Source organism: Ovis canadensis, chromosome 19 (genome assembly GCF_042477335.2).
Source record: "Ovis canadensis isolate MfBH-ARS-UI-01 breed Bighorn chromosome 19, ARS-UI_OviCan_v2, whole genome shotgun sequence".
In the NCBI taxonomy this organism is placed as follows: domain Eukaryota; kingdom Metazoa; phylum Chordata; class Mammalia; order Artiodactyla; family Bovidae; genus Ovis; species Ovis canadensis.
Genome location: NC_091263.1, coordinates 57,410,094 through 57,434,768, shown reverse-complemented (window position 1 = coordinate 57,434,768; position 24,675 = coordinate 57,410,094). Strand labels below are relative to the sequence as shown.

General features: G+C 51.6%; 1 protein-coding gene across 2 annotated transcripts in view; it reads right to left on the bottom strand.

The window, feature by feature from the left end:
* FAM3D (FAM3 metabolism regulating signaling molecule D) overlaps positions 1 to 24,675 on the bottom strand; it is a 75,333-nt gene that overhangs the window by 12,514 nt on the left and 38,144 nt on the right. For both annotated transcript variants that reach the window (XM_069561237.1, XM_069561238.1), the window contains exons 3-7: positions 11,264 to 11,314; positions 8,729 to 8,836; positions 6,092 to 6,109; positions 2,746 to 2,869; positions 1,358 to 1,416 (exon numbers count right to left, since the gene is read on the bottom strand). In XM_069561237.1, coding sequence (XP_069417338.1) covers positions 1,358 to 1,416; positions 2,746 to 2,869; positions 6,092 to 6,109; positions 8,729 to 8,836; positions 11,264 to 11,276 — 322 coding nt within the window. In that variant the 5' untranslated portion in view covers positions 11,277 to 11,314. The remainder of the gene's footprint in view (positions 1 to 1,357; positions 1,417 to 2,745; positions 2,870 to 6,091; positions 6,110 to 8,728; positions 8,837 to 11,263; positions 11,315 to 24,675) is intronic.

Sequence of the window (24,675 nt, the reverse complement as noted above, 5' to 3'; positions counted from 1 at the left end):
AGCCAGGCTTCAGCGAGACGCGAACCTTGAACTTCCAGATGTTCAAGCTGGCTTTAGAAAAGGCAGAGGAACTAGAGATCAAATTGTGAACATCCGTTGGATCATTGAAAAAGCAAGAGAGTTCCAGAAAAACATCTATTTCTGCTTTATTGACTATGCCAAAGCCTTCGACTGTATGAATCACAACACACTGTGAAAAATTCTGAAAGAGATGGGAATACCAGACCACCTGACCTGCCTCCTGAGAAATCCAGTCAAGAAGCAACAGTTAGTACTGGACATGGAACAACAGACTGGTTCCAACTCGGGAAAGGAGTATGTCAAGGCTGTATATTGTCACCCTGCTTATTGAACTTATATGCAGAGTACATCATGAGAAATGCTGGACTGGGTGAAGCTCAAGCTGGAATCAAGATTGCTGGGAGAAATATCAATAACCTCAGATATGCAGATGACACCACCCTTATGGCAGAAAGTGAAGAATTGAAGAGCCTCTTGATGAAAGTGAAAGAGGAGAGTGAAAAAGTTGGCTTAAATCTCGACATTCAGAAAACTAAGATCAAGGCATCCAGTCCCATCACTTCATGGCAAATAGATGGGGAAACAGTGGAAACAGTGTCAGACTTTATTTCTTGGGCTCCAAAATCACTGCAGATGGTGACTGCAGCCATGAAATTAAAAGACACTTGCTCCTTGGAAGAGAAGTTATGACCAACCCAGACAGCATATTGAAAAGCAGAGACATTACTTTGCCAACAAAGATCTGTCTAGTCAAGGCTATGGTTTTTCCAGTGGTCATGTATGGATGTGAGAGTTGGAGTATAAAGAAAGCTGAGCACCGAAGAATTGATGCTTTTGAATTGTGGTGTTGGAGAAGACTCTTGAGAGTTCCTTGGACTGCAAGGAGATCCAACCAGTCCATCCTCAAGGAAATCAGTCCTGAATATTCATTGGAAGGACCGATATTGAAGCTAAAACTCCAATTCTTTGGCCACTTGATCCAAAGAGTGGACTCATTTGAAAAGACCATGATGCTGGGAAAGACTGAAGGCGGGAGGAGAAGGGGACGACAGAGGATGAGATGGTTGGATGGCATCACTGACTCAATGGACATGAGCTTGTGTAAACTCTGGGAATTGATGCTGGGCAGGGAGGCCTGGCGTGCTGCAGTCCTTGGGGTTGCAAAGAGTTGGACACGACTGAGCAACTGAACTGAACTGATTATCCTGAGACAGGTACACAGGCAGGGGCCTGGCTGCGCCTGTGGGGTAGACCTGGTCTTTTAGACCTATTCCCACAGGCGCAGCCAGGCTTAGAAGAATGCTGGAGGCTGTCTGGGAATGGGTCAGCTACTCACCATCCACCAGGACGATGTTCAGGCCTCTGCCCACGTTGTTTTTCACAGGACTCATGATCCTAAAGGAAAAGAGAGAAACAGAAGGCAACCGTTGGTCCTGAGTGTGTAATGAGGACTGTGTGTTCCAGACTCTGGAACTCTGAGAGGGCCCACACGGTGCAATGCAGAGGTGTCAGAGGATACACAGCATCATGTGGGCCATCTCCTTTCTCCTGGAAATGAGCAGTGGGCTGGATTTTCTGAGAGTCTCTCACGGCACATTTGGACCAGAACAGTCTGCTTGGGGAAGAGGGAGGGTCCCTGCCTGGGGCTGGGAGGTGTTGGAGAAGCGGCCAGCCCATCTCCCCAGGCCAGGAGGAAGGCAGAGTCCGGCCATGTCTGGGGTCCCCAAGGGGAGCCCAGCTGTGTTCCTGCCGCCCAGTATCCTGTCCTCTGGTGTCCTTGAAAACTGTCCTTCTCTGTCTCTAGCCAGGAGGTTCTCAGTACTGACCTCTCTCCCAGGCCTGGACAAGTGAGTATGCTGTGCCGCTGATCACAGTGATCAGGCCAGCGTGGTCATGTGACCTAGGCCAGGCAATGAGCCCCAGTCCCGGGACTTTCACAGGGTTAATTCACAAGGGGAAGCTCTTCCCAGTGGGGGGCTAGACAGGGTCAACCCCGCTGGTAGCCACCCTCCTTCACCATATAAAGAAGTCCATTTTCAGTAGAGAAAGCCGAACCCAATGACAGAGGCATGCGGAGCTGAAGGTGCTATGAGAGGGAGCCTTGAGACTTGGTCTGAACCCCTGGATTCGGCTGTTTCTGATGGCCACTGTCTCTGGGCTTTTGGGCGCACGAATCAGCAAGTCTCCTTGTTCTGCCCAAGCAATGTGGAGCTAGGTTCAGATTCCAGATTCCTGTCTCTGGCTTCTTTTGTGGGGTGGACTTGCTGCCCTACCTAGAAAGCCTGGCACACAGTCTTTGTCCTGCACCAGGGCCCAAGCCCTGGCACCGCTGCCTCTGGGCTTTGACGCCTGGCCTTGATCTTGAACATGTGAGGCACGCCCCTCACAGGAAGCCCAGCAGCTTGGCCGTCAGACAGACCTGCGTTCACATCTGGCTCTACCAATGGTTAGCTGAGTAACTCTGCGTCTTAGTTTCCTCTCTTTACAAAGGGGAGAATTATCGCCCACCTCTAGGAGTGCTGGGGTGCAAGGGAGATGCTGCTGCAAGTCCCCTAGGAAGCACTGGCAGATTCGCAAGCCATCAGGATTATTATTATGTCTGACTAACCCACCCAGAGTAAAAGGAAGTGTGTGGAAGGTGTGGGCTGGTCTCAGGGCCACCCTGAGGCCTCTGCACTTGCTGATGAATGAAGGCATGAAAGTAATGAAATGCCAGAAACTTACATTTGGTCCTCAAAGCACATGGTGGGGCCCACGACGTTGGCGGCCCCACTGACGATTTTAAACGCAAAGAAGTTGTCTGGGCACGATTTGCTGAGGCCACACTTGGTCTTCACCAACTGTGAAGCTGGGGAGGGAACGCAGCAGCTTTGGTGGTGGCAGGAGGCCCTGGAGGAGGAGGGGAGCTGGGGGTGGGCGTGGTGGGAGGGTAGGGGAGTGAGGGTGGAGGGCGGCTAAGGGCCTCTTCCCAGAGACATCTTCCCTGACTACCTAAGTCTACGGACTTGCCCCTTTCTGGGCTCCCACAGAGTCTCCAACAACCCCATAAAGACACAGGATAACATGTGTCTGACCACCCAGAGTTCATTTCCGGGCTTCCCATCCCAGCCTCAGCCCGGACTCAATGCCTGGCTGTCTCCACGCCCTGGCAGCTGTGTGCGGAACAGTGAGTGGTGGGTTAGTGACCAGAGTCTCCAGAGTGATTAGGGGATTCTCCTGTGAACTTCCTCTTGAGCCACAGCAGCCTTTTGAGCTCTCAGAGGCCCCTGTGGACAAGTCCCTGGGGGCCCAGCATGGCGGTGGGCGCGTGTCCCACTAACCAGGGTTCCTTGAGCAGGTCCTCAGCCTCCTTGCACATCCAGTCCCTCAGCTGGGAAACGGGCTAATCATGGTGCCTCCCCACTGGGTCGTGTGTGGGCTTAATGAGTGCAGGTTAGTGTTCAGAGCTTATTGGCTGTTCCTGTCACTCACTTTCCGTGCACCTACTATGTCTGGGACTCACAGGGACTAGGCAGGTGGTTCTGGGACGTCCCGCTGGGCTTTGCATGGTCTCTGGAGCCCACTGAGGACTCAACAGGTGAGACCTCTGGTTTCTGTGGCTGCTATGACGCCCTATATCCTCTCCATGTGGCCCTCCCCAGGCAGACCCTGTGGAAGGCAGGAGAGGCAGACGGGCCACCAAACAGCCGCCGAGGTGGCACGTGTGCTATCAGCCTCGCAGTTTCCAACTTGTATTAACGCGTGTTTGTTTGTTTCTTTTTAACACCACCTACCAGTTTGGAAGTTGCCCTTAGGAGGACTGAGTAAACGGGGAGTTACAGCGCTTTCACCTGCAGAGGGACAGCTGTGGCCGAGCGGCCTTGCTCTCTTCCAGCCCCCGGGCCAGGCATCCAGCTGAGCCACGCCAGGGGCGCTTGGAGCAGACCCGCAGGCTTCCTAAAGATGCAGTGCATGCCAGGGCCTTGCTGTGTGCTAGGCACTGTGGTGAGCACTGTTTCTTTACTGTCTTGTTAAATCTTCACCATAACTCCCATGGCTGGCACACAGTAGGCACTCAATAAGTTCTCACTGAATGATCACCTAGAGCATTTGGGTGAGTAGGGTCTCCACACCCTTGCCAGCCTAGAGGGGAGCTTCGTGGGGATCGGAAACAAGCACCCCTCTGCTAAGGGGGGGACACGGCCCCTAGTGCCAAGCTCAGCAAGCCCCTGGTTCCTCTGAGTAGGTGAACGCGCCCTTTCCTAGGAGTGAATGCCACCCGCACCAGGGCTCCCCTGGTGGAGTGGGTGGCCCTGATGATCTGAGTGGAATGCCCACCCTAGGCTCTCAACCCTCCACCCTGAGTTCCCGCACATCCGCCTGATGGGTGTAACCAGAGCTCCAACCGGGACATCATCACCAGAGAGTGAGGGCCGGGGGTGGAGATGTTCCCGAGGAAGTGTCTAGAGAGAGGGCCTGGCATGTGAACCGGATGTCCCTGCCCAACCCTCTGGACAGAACCCCCCCCCCCCCCAAAGTGCTGGTGGAGGGTGAGGCTGGGAGGGGTCCTCTTCTCCTATGAGTCTTGGGGCCCCACCTCCGGCCACCTGCCTCCCCACAGGGAGCCCAATTTACTTTAGAGTCCAGAGGGTCTCATCTTGCTGGACGGGATGTTTCAGGCCTTGGGGACCACCCTGGAGTTGGCCCGGGGCCTGATCACCTGCGCTTAGTCTGACAAACCCGATGTCAACAGGCCAGCTTAGCAGGCTTTTCTCAAATTGATTTTCTGACCATCCAGGCTTCACGGTCAAGCTACTGGACATGGGGGAGGAGGCCCAGGGGTCTCAGCCACTGAAGGGCAGGTGATTTGCTGTGTGGGTTTGGGTTCTGGGGGCTTCCTAAGCTGTTCCACCCCTCTGGGAAGCCCAGCGCTACTGCTCGGGGCATGCAGCTGACCGCTGGAGGGGTGTGGTCTGGGGGAACCTGGGCCAATTTCAGGAATCTGCTGTGTGACTTGCCATAAATCTCTCCCTTTCGCTTTGCCAACTATGAAATGAGGGGATTGGTTTAGATCAGGAATAGAGAGGGGGACCCAGAGGTGCTCTCTCTTGTTAAGGTGTGTTGAGAGGGTGGGCTCCAGACTACAAGGGGAGGTTGACTCCCACTCTGCCCCTGAGAGCTATGTTGCCTTGGCCAGGAGATTTTACCTCTCTGAGCCTCAGTTTCCTCATCTATAAAATGGGGGTATGTACAGCACCTGCCTAGGGTTGTGGTGAGGATTGCAGAAGGTGCCCAGAAAGTTCGGAATACAGTGCTGGCACAGTGGACACTTAGTCCCTGTCATCATCACCATAACTGTCCCCTCCTCCTATCTTCTCTGCACCTCTGGAGCTGGGTCATTGTGAAACGCTGTTCCGACACCCAGCATTCCTGGCCTCTCACTGTTCTCTCCATTCCCATACTCGAGTACCTGACTCTGCAAGCAAGTTCTCTCCTGGAGTCCCAGCACTCCTGCCCCTAGGCCTTTACACAGCATGGTACCTCCTGTGCAAGGAAGAGCTAAAAAGCCACCTCCTCCTTGAGGCCTTCCCAGACCCCATCCCACTGGAAGTGGGCAGCCCTCCTGGAGCCCTGGGCACTTGCTCCACCTCTCTCAGCACACATGGTTCTTCTACCCAAAGAGACAAGCAGCACCCCCTTCTGATTGCCGCTGGGGCCCTTGTGGTGCCCAGCATGGCCTTGAAGCAGGAGCCATAAGCCAATTCTGGGGTCACTGCAATGAGGATAATAAGCACAGCCTGTATCCTCGGTGCTCCCAGCCACGTAGGGGATGAGAGAGCGGAGGCAGGGTGGCTGCAGTCCATACTGCAGGCTGGGGGCACCAGGGAAAGGAGAGAGTTGAAGCCTCCCTAAGAGTCTGAATGGCTGAGAAGGGGCCACAGGGCTTGGGGGCTTCACAAGGCACCATCAGACCAAGAAGTAAAAGCTGGGCGGGCTCTGGGAAACCAGGTTTCTCTCAAAGCTTCAGGGCTGGGAGTAGACACCCCGGAACACCTCATTCTAAGAGCATCAGGGCTGAGTTGACACTCACAGTTCTTGTGGGCTGAACCTGTTGGAGAGAAGACAGAATCTGGTGAGCAAGTGTTTTGAGCTTGCCCGCATAATGGAGGTAGGTCCTGGGTCGGGGTGGGGGGAAGAAGGGAAATCACAGTGGTGCTGGCCTGGCCAAGCACAGTCCCCCTCCCGTGGCAAGGGGGTGAAATGAGCTGAAAGTCCCATTTTATCTGGGAGTCCTTCTGCACTTGCTGCTGCCACCTCTTCACACACACGCGCGCACACACACACACACACACACACACGACTCTGTCATGGCTGAAAAGAAGCAAGCCTCTGTGGTGAGGCCCACTGGACTTGGAGCCTGATGGTGTGTGACCAACTGCGTGGAGTTTCCTCCTCTGGGGCTGAGCCTCTGCGCCTGCACAGCGGCTGTGGGGAAGGTCCAGTGAGAGGAGCCCTGAGGGCCTGGCTGGGAGCCGGGAGCCCTGGCTTCCGGGAGGGGCAGGACTGTGCCGCTGCCACTGCTGAGCTGCCTTGCGCGTCCCTTCCTGACTCCTGCAGCCCCGCCTGTCTGCATTGGGCTACGCATCTCAGCTACACTGTGTGCAGGTTATTCTTGCACAGGGAACAGAGATTGACTCTGGGGCCTTTGTGGGAGACCCTAGAGCCAGCTACACCTGAAATCCGACCCCTTGGGCTTCCCAATGACCCACGAAATGACATCCCACTTCGTTTAAACCACTTACAGTGGAGTTCATCATTCTCATCTGAAAGAACCCTGCCCAGTTTATCAGCCAAATCAGGAAATTTTTAATTGCCCAATTTCTGTGCCACAGACCCCTTTGGTGATCTGGAAAAGCCTATGAACTCCCCTACAAATAAATTTATTCCTACTTTTTTTGAGACAGTGCTTCTTACTCTACCAGGCAGCAAGTTACTGAATGTGTAAAATAAAATAGATTGGATTAAAAAGGAAACCAACCATACACCAAGATAATAACAAAAACAGTAGGTGCTACAGCAAGATATGTGCTTCCATATTAATGCATTAAGTCGCTGTATGTGTTTTGCAAGACTCCAGTCATGTTAATATACTTCCATTTCTCTATATGCTATAATGAGTTGTTTGTATCCCCCCTTCAAACCCTAAGCTGGGGCCACATTCTGGGGTGCTCCTCATTCCAGGGTCTTGGGGGCCTAACACCGAGCGGTTGTGTGTTGAGCCTTGGGGAGATGTGTTGATTCGTCACACCCCAGGTGGCTCAGTTCTGAGAGGGAGACTACCTTGGGGGCTCCCTTCAAACACTCCCCTCCTACCCCAAGCTGGGGCTGTCTTCTCCACAGCTCACTCCTGCTCCGAGCTGCCTGCACTGAGCTGCCTGTACTGATCTGCACTGATCTCCTCCAAGGCCAGAAGCACAGCCAAGTCAGTCTGTGAAAGCGGTGCCCAGGGCCCACGGACCTGGTGGGCACCACGTATCTATATCTATATAAACTGTTCTGAGCGGGTGTGGGGCATGCTGGACAAGGAGCAGATGGGGTAAGGGCCCGATGAGATTCCACTGTGGGAAGCTGGTGGTAAAGGCAGGGCGCCTGTCCTCTCACTGCTGTGAAGGCGTGAGCTGGCTAGGGCCACTAGAGGTTACTACATTTGACTGTGTCAGTGGAGGTGGTTCTTGGTTTTTAAGGAGGAGAAATCTGGAGGTATAAATTTCCCTCCCTTTCTCTCCTTCCTCTGAAAGGATTTAGATCTGGGAGACCTGGGTTCCCAGTCCTATTCTGATATCTAGAAGGGACATTTCAGGAAGTTTCTTAATCTCTCAGAGCTTCTCTTTTTCTCAGACCACACATAAAATGACAACATGAGGTCATGCTTAAGTCCACGCCACAAATATACTGTGAATCATTCCATGGGGCATTCATGCAGGTCAAATGAGACCACGCACGTAAAGCTGCTAGCAACCATCACCCATCCATCATTCATCCATCCATCCTTCCATCCATCCATGTTTCTTTCACTTATCAACTGTTTACTGAGCATCTGATCTGAGGTGTTAGAGAGATAGATATACCCAAGACAAAATTCTGGCCTTCAGGAAGCTCACATTGCATGAGCTGGAGATAGGTAATGATGAAGTAAACAAATAAATAAACAGCACAATGATGATCTGAAGGGGACAGGCTGACATGAAAGACTACAAGAGGAGGAGCAGGTGCAGGTCGAGCTGGGGTAGTCAGGAAGGTTTCTTTGAGGAGGAAACATTTGAGCAGAGGCCCGAGGCTGAGAGGACCCGCCACAGGGAGGTCTGAGCAAAGAGGAACAGCAAGTGCGGGTGGAAGGCGCTCAGGGCCCAGGCAGTTTTCTCCCCCGCTCTGTCCCTCCCTTCTTTTCTTCTTCCCTCTGTCCTTCCTTCTTGGGTCATATTTCCAAAATGGTGCTTGATGCAGGCGCATGTTCTGACCAGGGCCTTGGAACACTTCTCTGTTCTCCATGGGTTCTCAGCCCTCCTGACACTGGACTGGGGTGCAGTTTCCTCTTCCCTGACCCTGAATGTGTGGGGTCCCAAGGGCAGCCCTTTGCCACATCTGGCCACCTCCTGGGTGACCCAGGGCTGGACTAGACCCTTGGCCCCTGGCCCCAGCTCTTGCCCCAGTAGGGAGCGCCACTCACCTATCCAGCGGGGCAGGCGAAGGGTTTTTATGTTGAAGTTGATATATTCGCGGATGAAGAGCCACATGGAAACCACGGCAAAAATTAGGGCCAGGAAGCGAAGCAGACCTGCAGAGCAAGGAGATGCTGCTCTGAGACCACAGCGCTAGACCGCACGGCAAGGCCACACGGCAAGGCTCCACGCGCGTCCTCCCAAATCCCCTCAGCGAGACCTCTTCCCAAGATCCCACGTTGGAGGCAGGGTCACAGGGATTAACGTATTCATAGTCTTATCTTTTTCCTGGATGCAAATTTGCTGGGGAATTTTGTGAGCACAGAACTCCACAGGGGTTAATCAGAAGAAAAAAAGAAAGCTAGGAGCCTTGGAAATGAACTTCACCAACTTCATATCCGAATGCACGGATGAGAGGAAGAGTTAATCCTGTGTGTCAATCATGGTTGAACCTTATTTTATCTGAACATCATGTGAAAATGGAGCAACTGCCCCACGCTGTAGGTCCAGAGCCTGCCCACACCATGGACCAGTCCCCGGCCTGCATGGCAAGACCAGTGTGAATCCACGTGGTGACCCAATGGGGGATCATGCTGCAAAGTTACCTCGTGACCCTCCCCAAGGTGGGGCTGCTGGGAGGGAGGCTTAGACACACACTTCCTGGGCTCCTCTTAGCCTTTTGGAGAGGGGTGAGGTCTCAGGCGGTGAGATCTGGGAATTAGCACCCTGAGGGGAGGCCTGAGGCAAGAGAGTAGGAGGCAGGTGAGCTGCGGCTCTGAGAGGCAGGAAGGCTCGGGGTGGCCACCCACTACCGTGTGACCTTGGGCAGGGGCTCAGCACCTCTGAGCTGAAGCCTCTCAGTCACAGAGTGGACAGAGTAACATGCCTGCTGCTGAGCCCATGGCTGGTGGGGAAGGATGCAGTAGTTGTCACGACTACGTGGCCTCTAGGGTGGCTTGGGGGGGGTGGGGTTGGTCCCTTGTGTTTTCCATCAACTCCCCCCAAAAGCCATCACAAACCACACACAGTGCTCTGCAGGAGCGCACACCCGCCTGCCAGACGTGACCTCTCCGCCTCACAGCCAGGCTGCTCCGTCTTCTCTCCCACACACGTGAGCCGGGCCCCCGGAGCTCCCTGTCTGCTCCCTCTTCTCGTGACTCTGCCAGGCCTGCAGCAGGCCGCACCACACCTCCCACCTCAAGGACCCTGGAGACCCCCCATTGTGCCTTGAGAGTCAAATCCAACCTTCAGGCAAGTTCCCTCTCTCCGTGCCTGACCTCCCTCTCTGTCTGCGGCCACTGCGCTCTGAAGGTGCCGGGTATCGTCTGACTTCCGTCTCCACCACCCTTGCTCCTCAGCCCTGAATTCAGCTGTGGCTTCGTGCTGGTCTCAAGCTACTTGGGGCGAGGGAGAAGGCCCTCCAGATCCCATGGGGTGGGGCTCAGGTCTGTGGGGTCCCTCATCTTCTAGGGCCTCAGCTCGCATCATTTGGCCCTCCTTTTGTGTCGGGTGCTAGGCGAGAGGCATTGACACACGTTATCTCAGTCCCCTCTGTGTTGTAGGCTACCGGTTATCCCCGCTGTCAGATGAGGAAACTGCAGATGAGGTCACTGGCTAGTAAGTGACAGGAGGTGGGACCTGAATCTGGATAAGTAAAGTGCCTATAATACCCGTGTTCTTCAGGGACCTACATTCACTATCCTTTAATAAACCATAACGGAAACGAATATAGAAAATAATGTGTGTATATATGTATATAACTGAATCACTATGCTGTACTGCAGAAATTAACGCAACATTGTAAATCAACTGTACTTTAACAGCGCTTCCCTGGTGGCTCAGATGGCAAAGAATCTGCCGGCAATACAGGAGACTGGGGTTCAATCCTTGGATTGGGAAGATTCCCTGGAGAAGGGAAGAGCAACCCATTCCAGTATTCTTGCCTGGAAAATCCCAAGGTCAGAGGAGCCTGGCAGGCTATAGTCCATGGGGTTGCAAAGAGGTGGACACAACTGAGTGACTAACACACACTTCAATAAAAATAAATAAAAGTTGTGCTCTGAACTTCCTCACTGGTGTTTGGAAATACAAACGAATGGTGTCAGTTTCCTGTTTGGTGCCTCAGTTCCCCTATCTCTCTCTACACAGAGGGTACAGTCTGAGGGTGGAAGCTTGGAGCAAACGCCTCTCCTGGTGCCCAGCCCTGTGGTTTCAGGATTCTAGAATAGCCCTCTACAAATGTTTTGTCTGTAATTTCCAGCCAGGGTGAAGTGTTTCCCAGAGCGGGTGACTCTCCATGTTCCCAGCCAGGTGGGCTGGTTTCTGCAACCCTTAGCCTCGAGGCAGGAAGTCCCCTCTTTACACTCTTCCAGGCCCTCCCTGGATTGTTTTTTTCCTGGAATTCTGGCCAGACCAGCTGAGAACAGATGAAGCCAAGTGGGCTGTGAGTCCAGGCTGGGCAGACACTGCTGACAGAAAAGCAATTTCCAAACCTGATTCAGACCGCAACCTTGAACCCTGGAGTCCTCAGAGCCTGGCCTTACCTGACAGTCTCATCCTGTCGAGGTGAAGAGTGGCTGGGGGTCAGGGTCAGTCTGTGGAGAGAAGAAAATAAGATTGGAAACTGGTATCTAGGGTGTGAAAGTGAACAAGACTGAAGATGAGGGATAGGTTCCTAAAACCCAGCGCGTCGTAGTTCTTTTGGTTTGGTGCCGTCTGTTCCCTCTCTGCCTTTACCTCCTCTTAGCTTTTGCCCCTGGAGTTTCATATTTAATTCAACATGCCTTTTTGGAATGCAGAGATTAGGATGCAGAGGAAGATGCAGTCTGCCAGCCATCATCCCTTGGAGGCTTGATTCATCCATGCATCTACCCATTCATTTGTCCATCCATCCATCCATCCATTTATACATCCATCCATCCATCCTTCCAACCATCCATCCATCCATTTGTCTATCTGTCCATTCATTTGTACATCCATCCATCATTCTGTCCCTCTAGCCAGCTGAGAGATATTGAGCTAGCCAGCTCCAGTGAAACCATTAGGAAGCAGAAGCTCAAGTGATCTTTGCTGATGGGCCAACATTATGAGTAACAGGGACTCACATAGCACACAGGTGAGTTTGCTCCGGGTACCGTATGTACATCATCTTCTTTAATCCTCATACCCACCCCGCCTCCCTTCCTCCACCCCCAGTGCCTCCACACTCCCGCTTCAGAGTGAGTAAGCTAAGACTCTCCATTGTTAAGCCCAGGGCCGTTCAGTGTGCTAGAGTCAGGGGCAGGATCTGGACGCAGGTCTCAGCTGCCTCGTTCCCATGATGTCACCCAGTCAGTGCTGTCTCAGAGGAGAGATGAAACTGAAGTTTCCTCCCTTCCCGTCCTGGGCAGGGGCAGGGTCATTCTCGCTCCCACCTCGCCCCTCTGCCGCCCCAGCTGCCGGTAGTTACCAGGGATTTGACAGTGCTGAGACCCCTCAGGAGGTGTCTGGAGATGAAGAAGAGGGGAGAGCAAGGCAGCTGGTAACTGTTCCGGGTCTCAGGCCCCTCAGCCATATGGAGGGTCTCTGACTGCAGCAACTTGCTCCCACCACTCTTCCCGCCTCCTCCCCACCCCAGAATCCTCTTTATCCTAAGAATCCATTTCAGCAGACTCTGTATCCAAAGCCCCGCAGCCAAGGATCCAGACAGGAGACAGAAGACCTGGACACACCTGGTACCGAGGCAGTCAGGTGGGGTCAGTCCTTGTTACTTCATCAATGGCAACAGCAAATGCAACCCATATTTCCTTTTGAGAATAATGAAAAATCCTCCCACCCACCCTGGCCCCTCTACCCACTAAGACCTTCCAGGTGAGAAAGCTGAGCCATCATCTGGCCTCACCCGGAATATTTTAGGACTTTAAATTTCTGAAATTTGTATTACTAAGCTTTTTTTTTTTAAGATAAAAAATATGCACTTAAATTAAGTAAAGAGATAAGGTTTTGGCTGTGCTGGGTCTTTGCTCGGTGGGCTCTCTGTTAGCTGTGGCGAGCGGGGCTGCCCTCTAGCTGCGGTGCTAGGTGGGCTCTCCGTTAGCTGTGGCGAGCGGGGCTGCCCTCTAGCTGCGGTGCTCTGGATTCCCGTTGCGGTGGCTCCTGCCGTTGATGAGCACGGGCTCTGGGCTGCGTGGGCCTCAGGACCTGCAGCTCTCAGACGCTGGAGCACAAGTTCAATAGTGTGGCACAGGGCTTGGTTGCTTCGCAGCATGTGGGATCTTCCCAGATCAGGGACCGAAGCCCTGTCTCCTGCCTCGGCAGGCGAATTCTTAACCATGGGGCCGCCAGGGAAGCCCCACTGTGCTCTTGAATGTTCTCAGAATATTTCCCACAGAAAGCAGCCCAGGCTCCTGCAGGAGGCTTGAAGGACCTTCTGTGGGGTCCCCCATGTGTGGAGGAGCCAAGAGACCTGGGGGCCGGACAAGATGGAAGGACGGCGACAGGGTCTGACAGACGAAGGGACAGACATGGATACTGATGGAGACAGAGACTAGAGAGACAAAAACAAGGCCAAGAGGGAGAGGAACATGGCAGAGATAGAGACAGAAGGAGAGAAAGGAGACAGAGCAGAGAGACAGGAACAGGATGAGAGAGACAGAGGGTAAGTCCTCATGGCAGGCTCATGCCCAGCTTCAGAGGGAGCGAGTGAGACAGGCAGAGGGCAGGGGGCATGCACCTGGGCAGGGGGCTAGCCTCTCCCTCTGGAGCCCACACTGAGCAGGGCTCTGGCTTCAGGGGTGGGGGCGGCGAGGGCTCTTACGGCCTGACGTCCCTCCTGGCCAAGTCCCTGGTGACCCACTCAGCCCTTCAGAGCTCGCTGGGCTCCTGAGTCCCCTGGTGGCTCCCACCCTGGGGGGTGGGAGGGTCTGGAGCCCAGGTCAGGCCTGCTGAAGGTGGGGCAGGAAGGGGAAAAGCACCTGGGGCAGGTACGCAAGGTGAGGCAAGAATTCTCTCTGCAGCCTCCCAGACCCCGAACAGTTTCCTTTCTCCTTGTTTCTAGGATTACCTCAACCTGTTATTCAGGTTATGAAGTTGTGAGGCAAAGACACAGGAAGAAACATCCTGTTCCCCCGCCTGCTGGCTTGAGTGGCCCAGGCACAGACTCAGTGGAGGGTGGAGGGTGGGAAGCAGGAGATGGGGGTGGGGAGGTCAGAAGTTAGAAGGCATGAATTGCTAACAAACTGCTCTACTGCGAACTGAGCAGAATGCCCACAGTCTGCCCTCACCATCCACGAGCCTCTCCGTTCGTCCTGCCCTCTCCCCCGGACAGCTTCTGATTTCTGGCTTCAGGTCCAGCCCTGTGCACTGGACCCCGGGCATGCTCTGCTTTTCCATGCCAGGCCTGGACTTCTGCAGGCCTGGTAGGGTGCTAAGCACTCAGGAGGTGCTTGCTGAATATTTGAGGACTGATTGAATTGGACTTCTTGTATAGTCCTGGAAGGTTAGGATGATGAAACCACCAGGTTGAGAAGGAAGCTGAAGTTCAGAGAGGGCAAGTGACTTGTCTGAGACCACACAGCCAACTGTGGATTTTATTCCTAAAGCATTTTCTGAGGACTGGTTGGAAGGAGGCTGGGCGTGCGCTATGAATGGGGATGTGACTGAACAAGATGCACTCTGGAGCATCCCTGGGCTCTGGTATTGCCCGTCCGTCTGTCTGAACACTGTTGCTCTGCCCCTTTGCCTGGAATATTCCAACTCATCCTTCCAATCTCGGTGTAGTGGCCACTTCCTCTGGGAAGTTACCCCTGACCCGCGAAGATCAAACACCTACCTGTGGTTTTGAGTGGGAGAATGTCCTTCACGGTACCCCAGCTTGTCTAAAGGGGCTGACCACTCAGAGCACTGTGATTCCTTGCGACTGGTTCAGGAGGGAGCATGTGACCCAAACGAGACCAGAGTTTTTCCCTGATGGGTCTCTGGGAACTGGGGAGAGGGAAGCCCTTTTCTCCTTGATGATGCTAACCTTGATGTCTGTAATCCTGGGGGGGCTGGAGTCCCTTTGGCACCCCCTGCCAGTGGCTGCTGTGGACAAACCTCACCAGAAGACACAAATACAAGGGGCAGTGCTGCAGTCTTGAAAGAATCAGGCAGCAAAAAACTTGTGAGGTCAGGAAAGAGGATGGATCTGGGGAACAGACAGGACTGGCTTTGTCACTTAGCAGTTGTGTGTTCTGGAGCCCATAGGTCTTAGCTTCCTCCTTATAAACTGTGGGCAATGCTATCTACCTGTCCTGAAAAATGTAGCCGGCAGGGAGACCACCTGTTTAGAAGGCGTCTGCTGCTCTGACAGCATCCACACCGTCTCCTGCCTATTGGCAGGTCCCATTTGTCCTGTGGCTTTCTGCAAGGGCACCCTCATGGCAGGATTCCTTTATGGATGTTTGCTGTTTCTGTGAAACCAGAATGGCATCACAGTATCTTTCTGTCTGGTTATTTGTGACATTTCTTAATGGCCCTACAGAAGCTGGGACAGCTTCCTGCTTCCTGTAGCCCTCTGTAAACAAGTGCCTTGAAGCTCAATCTTGACCTGTCACAGAGTCCTGATGGATGAAGAAAGGGTTACTTTCTTTCCAGACTGAGAGGGTTGAGCTGAGCACCCTGATGCAGAAGTAAGTGGGTACTTCCTCTGATTAAATCTGGTCTATGGTTCCTGTTGATCTCAGGATAAAAGTTGAAGTAGTTCACGTGGCTTATACGGCCTTGTATACGGCAAAAGGAGAAGAGGGCAGCAGAGGATGAGATGGCTGGATGGCATCACCGACTCAGTGGACATGAACTTGGGCAAATTCCAGGAGATAGTGAGGGACAGGGAGGGCTGGCAGGCTGCTGTCCATCGGGTTGCAGAGTCGGACATGACTCAGCAACTGAACAACAGCAACCACACGGCCTTGTATGATCTAAGCCCTGACGTGAGGGTGACCTTGCCAACCTCATCACTGCTGTCTCTACTTCCATGCTGCTCTCACCCCAGAACTGCCCTGAGTGACGCGCTCTTCCCTTCCTGCTTTGCACACGTGATTTCTCTCTACCTGCCTTCCCTGTACTGTTCGTGTCCTCAGGCCCTTACCTTAGCAGCCTTTTGTTGTTGGAAAAACAAAACTCAGAAGCGATTTCCTAGCCCATTCCAGGCATGCAGGCTCAGCCAACAGTCATTTCAGAATCAGCCCTGAGTTGCAGAGAAAAGGAACACAGAGCTCAGTGAACAAGCTCTGCATCTCGCTTGGCATGGCCACTGGCCACAGGTCAATGCTCTGTGCTCTGTTTACCAGGCCATTTCTAAGGGGGTGTGAACCTGAGGCCAGAAAAAGAACTTGGAGACATTGGGTAACAATTAGCAACAGCTAAAGCTTTATGTCTGCACCTTCAATGGCTTTAGTCCTTCAGACTTTTCAGCACCTCTTGGCCATCAGGTTACCTCCTGTCTGCCCAGACTGCACCTCAGATTACAGACACACCAGGGTGATCTGGCGGGTTTAGTTTCAGACCTCTGCAGTCAAGTGCATATCGTGATAAAGCGAGTCACACGAACTTTTTGGTTCCCAAGTACATATGAAAGTTGTATTTACACCATACTGTAGTCTATTATTAACAGAAGCAGAAGATATTAACAAGAGGAGGCAAGAATACACAGAACTGTACAAAAAAGATCTTCACAACCCAGATAATCAGGGTGTGAGCACTTACCTAAAGCCAGACATCCTGGAATTAGGAAGCATCACTGTGAACAAAGCTAGTGGAGGTGATGGAATTCCAGTTGAGCTGTTTCAAATCCTGAAACATGATGCTGTGAAAAGTGCTGCACTCAATATGCCAGCAAATTTGGAAAACTCAGCAGTGGCCACAGGACTGGAAAAGGTCAGTTTTCATTCTAATCCCAAAGAAAGGAAATGCCAAAGAATGCTCAAACTATCACACAACTGCACTCATCTCACACGCTAGTAAAGTAATGTTCAAAATTCTCCAAGCCAGGCTTCAACAGTACATGAACCGTGAACTTCCAGGTGTTCCAGCTGGCTTCAGAAAAAGGCAGAGGAACCAGAGATCAAATTGCCAACATCCCTTGGATCATTGATAAAGCAAGAGTGTTCCAGAAAAACATCTATTTCTGCTTTATTGACTATGCCAAAGCCTTCGTCTGTGTGAATCACAATAAACTGTGGAAAATTCTGAAAGAGATGGGAATACCAGACCACCTGACCTGCCTCTTGAGAAATCTGTATGCAGGTCAGGAAGCAACAGTTAGAACTGGACATGGGCTCTCTCCCATGTGCGTGTACTCTCTCTCTCTCTTTCTCTCCCGCGAGCGTGTGCTCTCTCTCTCTCTTTCTCTCCCGCGTGCGTGCTCTCTCTCTCTCTCTCTCTTCCTCTCCTGCATGCGTGTGCTCTTTCTCTCTCTCTCCCCCTCTCTCTCTTCCCTTCTCCCACGTGCTCCTCCACTCTCTTCTCTTCAAGTCTTTGGGTTGGCATGCCCTCACGCTTCAAGGATGGATTCTCCTGCTATCTTCTAAATAAAATAGAGCTGTAACACTGATTTGCCTAAGAGCTAAAACACAGTTTGTCCAAGACCTGACAGCTGCGACGCGCCAAGGACTTTAATGTCCGTCGCTCCAAATCTTTGTTGTGATGAGACAAAGAACCGAGGAACATACACTCACGTGACATCTATGGTGCCGTGACTCGGATGTAACCTGGCTGAAACAACCTCCACGCGGAAGAGGCCAGGCGCAGCAGGAGCCCAACTCAGTGAAGCTCCCGCGGTAGAGGCGGAACATGAAGAAAATCCAGCGCAGGGGAAGGCCCATCGTGCTGGAAACCAGGACAGCGAAAAACAAACTCGGCAGAAAGCTCACCGGGCCCAGTCTCAGATCCCAGAAGACCTCTGGTTAAGGTAAGAGGTCCTCGCTGGAGGGACATACCTAACGAAATCTTAATTCCTTTACAATCTCTTGTTTCTTGTTCCCTCAAAACTCCTGCGAACTGGTGGGCGGCAGGGGGCAAAATTGAGGGACTCTAGAGAGGCTACTCTTCAGCATGTCCCAAAGGCACTGTCTGCTGAGCCCCAGTAGCTGTTACACAAGCCAATGGGGGTTCTTCTGTCCTTTCTCTTCTCTGTGTCAAGGATCAGACCAATGAGATTGTGAGCACCAGTCAGATATTTAGCAAATTTTCCAGCGAGCTATGAAGGGGATTCCTTGGCACGTTTTTCCCACTGCTTTTTCCTCCTGTCCTTCAGCTCTCTCCCGGGACTCAAGCTCGGCCAAAACTAATGAAACTCAGGCCCTGATGTCTTATTGCAAAAAATTCATTGAGAGACAAAGCGAGGTGGATTTGTTAGGATCCAGAGAGAAGCCACTCTTCAGGGTGTGAACCATTGCCAAGGGCAAGGGCTGGGGCCACGGAATTAGGCCTGGCTAGGTTTTGTGAAGGGATGGAATTCATATGCTAATGAGTGGGAGGATCATCTTTACCACTGGGGAACCACCCACCTCTGGCTTATAGATTGGGGATTAAGTACTTGAATTTGACTTTTCAGCTTGGACCCAGTTGGTTTTCATTGGTTTACATTATCCCCTTGTGCTATGTCATTCTTTCAAAGGTTGTGCTCTTCCCCCTTCCCTCCTGTTTCATGCTCTTTGCCTGAGCCCCATCCAGACCCACAAGGTTGCCTCTACAATCTTCTGGAGAGACAACCAGAAAATAGCTGGCCTTGGGAGGGAAATACTCTATAATATCCAACCCCCTAATCCTGCCCAGTACTGGTTACACTGGAGACCTTGGGGATGCCCAAACTCCAGTCCGGGTGTCCCAGGAGGTCATCACGCCTTGGCCTGCCTAGGGATCTGGTCCTCGAAAGGTTGTCACGCCTCAACCTGCTCTGGGATCTGCTAGTTCCGGGGGTCCCAGGAGGTCATCACGCCTTGACCTGCCTAGGGATCTGGTCCTCAAAAGGTTGTCACGCCTCGACCTGCCCAGGGACCCAATTCTCGGGAGGCCAGCGTGCCTCGACCTGCCTGGGGATTCGATCTCTAGGAGGCTGTCACGCCTCAGCCTGCCTGGGGATCTGCACCCTGACCCAGGAACGCCTGGCTCTCAGGTTGCAACAGTTCTGGGTAGTATAAGCTTCAGAAAGACTCACCCCTAAGGAAATCTACCTATGGAAACAAAAGGAAGCCTATTACTTGTGGGACTGTGCCCGGGTCTCAGCAATAACTCAGGAGCCCAATGAGAACCCCATCACCTTTCTGGAAAGGCTAAAAGAGGCACTCCAAAATTTACCAATCTGGACTTAGACTCTTATGAGGGACAAGTGATTTTAAAGGACAAATTCCTGTCCCAATGTGCATCAGATATCAGAAGTTACAACAGCTACAACAGCAGGACCCCGCTGTCTCTTTAGATGAGATGGTCCAGACAGCCACCAATACCTTTTATAACAGAGAACAGGAGAAGGAGGCCAAGGCGCAGGAGAAGGAGAGAAAGAAAGAGACAAGGCATGCCCAGATGCTTGCCGCCCTCCAGAGAAGCCCCATGGCAAACCCCGAGTCCTTGAAGGACAAGGCACGAGACAAACGCCTGATCTGTAGACAGGTGGGGCATTGGGCCAAAGAGTGTCCAAACCGCAACAAGTCTCCTAGAACGCTTGCCACAAATGCCATCAACTGGGACATTGGGCGGCACTGTGCCCTAGGGACCCAAGAGCCTCAAGGTCAAGCGCCAAGCCTACCCTCACGGTGGTTCAAGAGGACTGAAGCAGCCCACTCCAGCCAGCCCGCCTGTCACAGATAACCATCATGGGGCTGGAGCCAAGGGTGCAACTGGATGTGGCAGGTAGGTCCGAAAATTTCCTAGTTGACACAGGGGCTACCTACTCTGTCTTGATCTCCTACTCCGGACCCTTCTCCTCCCAAACGTGTACCATTTTGGGTGCCACAGGAAAAGCAACTACTAAAAGATTCACCCGAGCACTTCTTTGTTGCTGGGATGGACAAATATTTTCCCACCAGTTTCTGGGGGTCCCTGAGTGTCCTACTCCCTTATTGGGAAGAGATATATTCACTAAACGGGACCACCCTTGTGATGGGAAGTTTTCCAGCCCCTAGAGCTCTACAGCTCCTGGTTACTACTGAGCAACCCATTACACCTTCAATAGAGAGGGACCAAAAACCATGGGAAGACAAAATTAACCCCCAGGTGTGGGACCAGGGGATTCCTGGACGAGCCTACGAAGCCGAACCGGTCATCATTGTCCTCTGAGATCCCACTCGGTTTCCTAACTGGAAACAATACCCTCTCAAAAGAGAGGCTCGGGAGGGGCTACAGCCTTTAATAAATAAATTCCTTGCTTGTGGGCTATTGGTCCCCACCAGTTCACCATGTAACACCCCAATCCTCTCAGTAAAGAAAAAAGACAACCTGGAGAATGGTTCAAGATCTCCGGATCATAAATGAAGCTGTAGTCCCCCTCCATCCCACAGTACCCAATCCCTATGTAATCTTGGGAGAAATCCCACCCAGTGCCACGTGGTTTACAGTCTTGGATCTCAAAGATGCATTTTTTTGCATACCACTGTCTAAAGAATCCCAATATCTTTTTGCCTTTGAGTGGGAGGCCCCAGGAGAAAACAGCCAACAGATGACTTGGACAGTATTACCTCAGGGGTTCAGAGATAGCCCCCACCTGTTTGGGCAGGCCCTTAGCTGGGATCTCCTAGATCTGGACCTGGGACCTAATGGGAAAATATTACAATACGTAGATGACCTACCAATCTGCTCTCCAGATGAGAAAAGTGCCCAACAACACGCAGTTCAGGTTCTAAACTTCTTGGCAGAAAGGGGATATAAAGTCTCCCATGCTAAGGCACAGATGGTCGAGACAAAGGTCACTTACCTGGGAGTTCAGATTACCCATGGGTCCAGGAGGCTGTCCTCTGATCGGGTACAAGGAATCCTCCAGTTGCCCTCCCCCATGACTCGAAAACAATTGCGAGCTTTCCTGGGACTAACTGGATATTGTAGATCTGGATACCCAACTATGGTCTAATTGCCCAGCCCTTATATGAAAGCTTAAAAGGACGAGATGATTCGATCCCACTGATGTGGGGAACTACTCAAAAGAAGGCAGAGGCTACACTAAAACAGGCCCTAACTCAGGCACCTGCCTTGAGGTTGCCAGACCCAGAAAAAGCATTCCAACTTTATGTCCATGAAAGAGAGGGAATAGCTTTGGGAGAGTAACTCAAAGGTTGGGATCTGAGCCCCAGCCTGTAGCTTACTTATCCAAAAAGCTCGATCCAACTACCCGAGGCTGGCCCCCCTGCCTTTGAAATCTTGCAGCTATTGCAATCATGATAGAAGATGCTTTAAAACTCTCCTTTGGGGGCAAACTAACTATTTTTACCAGCCACCAAGTAAAACAACTCCTAAATGGGAGAGGCCATTTATGGATGTCTGATCAAAGAATCCTCAGATATCAAGTAATGCTGATGGAAAATCCAGGCCTCACTATATCCCCTTGTGAGGTTCTTAACCCAGCCAACCTCCTGCCTACCACTGAGGGCTCTCTCCCCTTTCACTCTTGTCTAGAAACCTTGGACCACTGGACAAAACCCCGAGACAGACTGTCAGATGATCCTCTGACCAATCCTGAGGAAATCTGGTACACTGATGGAAGCAGCTTTGTCTTGGATGGAAAAAGAAGAGCCAGGTATGCAGTAGTCTCCACTTTTGAGACCATAGAGGCTAAGCCTCTGCCACCAGGTACTTCAGCCCAATTAGTGGAGCTCATATCCCTGACTCGAGCTTTAGAGCTGGGAAAAGGAAAAAGAATAGCCACTTACACTGACACCAAGTATGCATTTCTGGTGCTACACGTACATGCTGCTATTTGGAAAGAAAGGGGCCACTTGACCACCTGAGGGTCCCCAATCAAATATGGTGATCAGATTCTTCTACTCTTGGAGGCAGTCCATCTGCCCACCGAGGTTTCAGTCTCCCCCTGTAAAGGACACCAAAAAGAGAGCACAGAAGTGGCACGAGGGAACCAAGCAACTGGTCAGGCAGCTAGGAGAGCAACATTACAGAACCATGACCTAATAGGGGCTGCCACCTTAGTTCCACAAACTAATTTGCCAGAACCTCCTTCCTATACTGAAGGTGAGACTCTTAAAGCTAAGAGCAAGGGCTTTCAAGAAGATCATATGGGGTGGCTCCAAAAGGAGGGACTCCTTTTTCTGCCTGGGAACCTCCAATGGAAGTTGGTTAACTCCTTACATGCCACTACTCATTTAGGAGAAAAGGCCCTCCAAAGATTACTAGAAAGGTCCTTCAGAGGAACAGGCTCCTCTTCTCCCACTTGCCAATTAAACAACCCCCTAGGAGCTAGAAGACCCCAGCTGGCCCAGTCCATCCAACGATGTGGGACCTACCCAGGAGAGGACTGGCAGATGGACTTCACCCAGATGCCAGCTTCTCAAGGGTATAAATGCCTATTAGTCATGACAGATACATTCACAGGATGGATTGAAGGCTTTCCCACCTGGACTGAGAAGGCTGAGGAGGTGGTAAAAAAACTGCTTCATGAAATCATTCCAAGATTTGGTCTGCCCAGGTCATTACAAAGTGACAATGGGACATAATTTACTTCCAAGATCACCCAAGGGGTCTCAAAAGCATTGGGCATTATTTATTGTCTCCATTGTGCCTGGAGGCCTCAGTCTTCAGGAAAAGTAGAAAGAGCCAATCACTTCTTAAAATCAGCTATAAAAAAGATAACCCAGGAGACCTCCCTGGGGTGGAAGGAGGCTTTACCGATAGCTCTCCTCTGCACCCGCATTGCCCCTAAGGAACAGCTTGGTCTTAGTCCTTATGAGATGCTATATGGGAGACCTTTTGCTTATGTCAATGACCTCTTCCTAGATCCAGAGGCTCAGACCCTCCAGTCTTATACCATGGCCATTGGGCAATTCCAACAGGATATACGCTTGTGGGGTATGAACCAGGACCCAAAAGATTCTAAGGAGTCACCACTATATGCTCCAGGGAGTCAAGTCCTAATTAAAGTCTGGAAAGATGGGTCCCCAAAAGCTCAATCCAGCCCACATGGAAGGGCCCCTACCCTGTAATACTTTCTACCCCCACAGCAGTCAAGGTACCAGGACATGACACCTGGATTCACTACTCACAAGTCAAGCCAGGGAAGAAGACAGAAGAGGACACTCAATACACCTGTGAGCCCCTGGGAGATCTCAGATACCTATTCAGGACTACCAATGAGTGCCATTCTAATGAACACCCCCAAAATCTAGTTTCTGGGGATAAGATTTCTCAGGATAGCTCTAAACAGCCAAAACAGCTTGACAGAGATTGTACTCCAAAACAGACAGGAGATAGATCTTCTGATCCCTGAACAAGGAGGGACTTGAGCCATCCTGGTGATGTGAATTTAAAATGGACTAATGCCCCTACCAGTCCTTGTTATGCTGTATTGATGATGCTTATGATTATTCCATGAACTGTCAATTGTCTAACCTGTTTTGTCTCAGCCCAGGTCAACAAGCTACAACATGCAGCACCAGTTCAACAAAGATATAAAACTACAGCCGACCACGAAAAATATCACACACTTAGATGGACACCGCTATAAGGACGCTGAGGCTTGAGACTAGCAAGAGGGGGAGGCCCAATACCCCTTGCCACCCCAGTTCAGCAGGAAGTAGCCAGAAAGACCTCGACACCCCTATTCCCAAAGAATTGGGCCTCCCATCTCTTGAGGGGGGAATGTTAGGTAGGTAGAATAGGGAAACGGAGTCCAAAATGGTGGTGGCTAAAGAAACAAGGAAGGTCAAAGGAGGGTCCAAGGACCAGAGTGAAGACTTCAGGTAGAACGAACAGCACTCCTGGCTAAGCCCCATTTGCACAGGGCAGGCCCAGGGGGAGGCAAAAACATACAAAAGGAGGAGCCAAAGCGCTCTCTCTCTCCCGCGTGCGTGTGCGCTCTCTCTCTTCCTCTCCTGCATGCGTGCGCTCTTTCTCTCTCTCTCCCCCTCTCCCACATGCTCCTCCACTCTCTTCTCTTCAAGTCTTTGGGTTGGCATGCCCTCACGCTTCAAGGATGGATTCTCCTGCTATCTACTAAATACAATAGAGCTGTAACACTGAAAAAAAAAAAAAAAAAAGAACTGGACATGGAATGACAGACTGGTTCCAAATCGGGAAAGGAGTACATCAAGACTGTATATTGTCACCCTGCTTATTTAACTTATATGCAGAGTACATCATAAGAAATTCTGGGCTGGATGAAGCACAGCTGGAATCAAGATTGCTGGGAGAAATATCAATAACCTCAGATATGCAGATGACACCACCCTTAAGACAGAAAGTGAAGAAGAACTAAAGAGCCTCTTGATGAAAGCGAAAGAGGAGCGTGAAAAAGTTGGCTTAAAGCTCAACATTCAGAAAACAAAGATCATGGCATCTGGTCCCATCACTTCATGGGAAATAGATGGGGAAACAGTGGAAACAATGTCAGACTTTATTTTGGGGGGCTCCAAAGTCACTGGAAATGGTGACTGCAGCCATGAAATTAAAAGACGCTTACTCCTTGGAAGGAAAGTTGACCAACCTAGACAGCTTATTAAAAAGCAGAGACATTACTTTACCAACAAAGGTCCATCTAGTCAAAGCTATGGTTTTTCCAGTACTCATGTATGGATGTGAGAGTTGGCAGTAGAGTGGCCCGTTTCTGAAGTCAGGCCCCCTGAGTTTGTATGCCAGCTCCACACTGTGTGACCTCAGATAAATTGCTTAACTCCTCTGAGCCTGTTTCCTCATCTGTAAAAGTGGAAAGAAGGCTAATAGACCCTAATTCATAGGATTGTGAAGATGAAACAGAACAGGACATAAAGCATATGAAGATTAG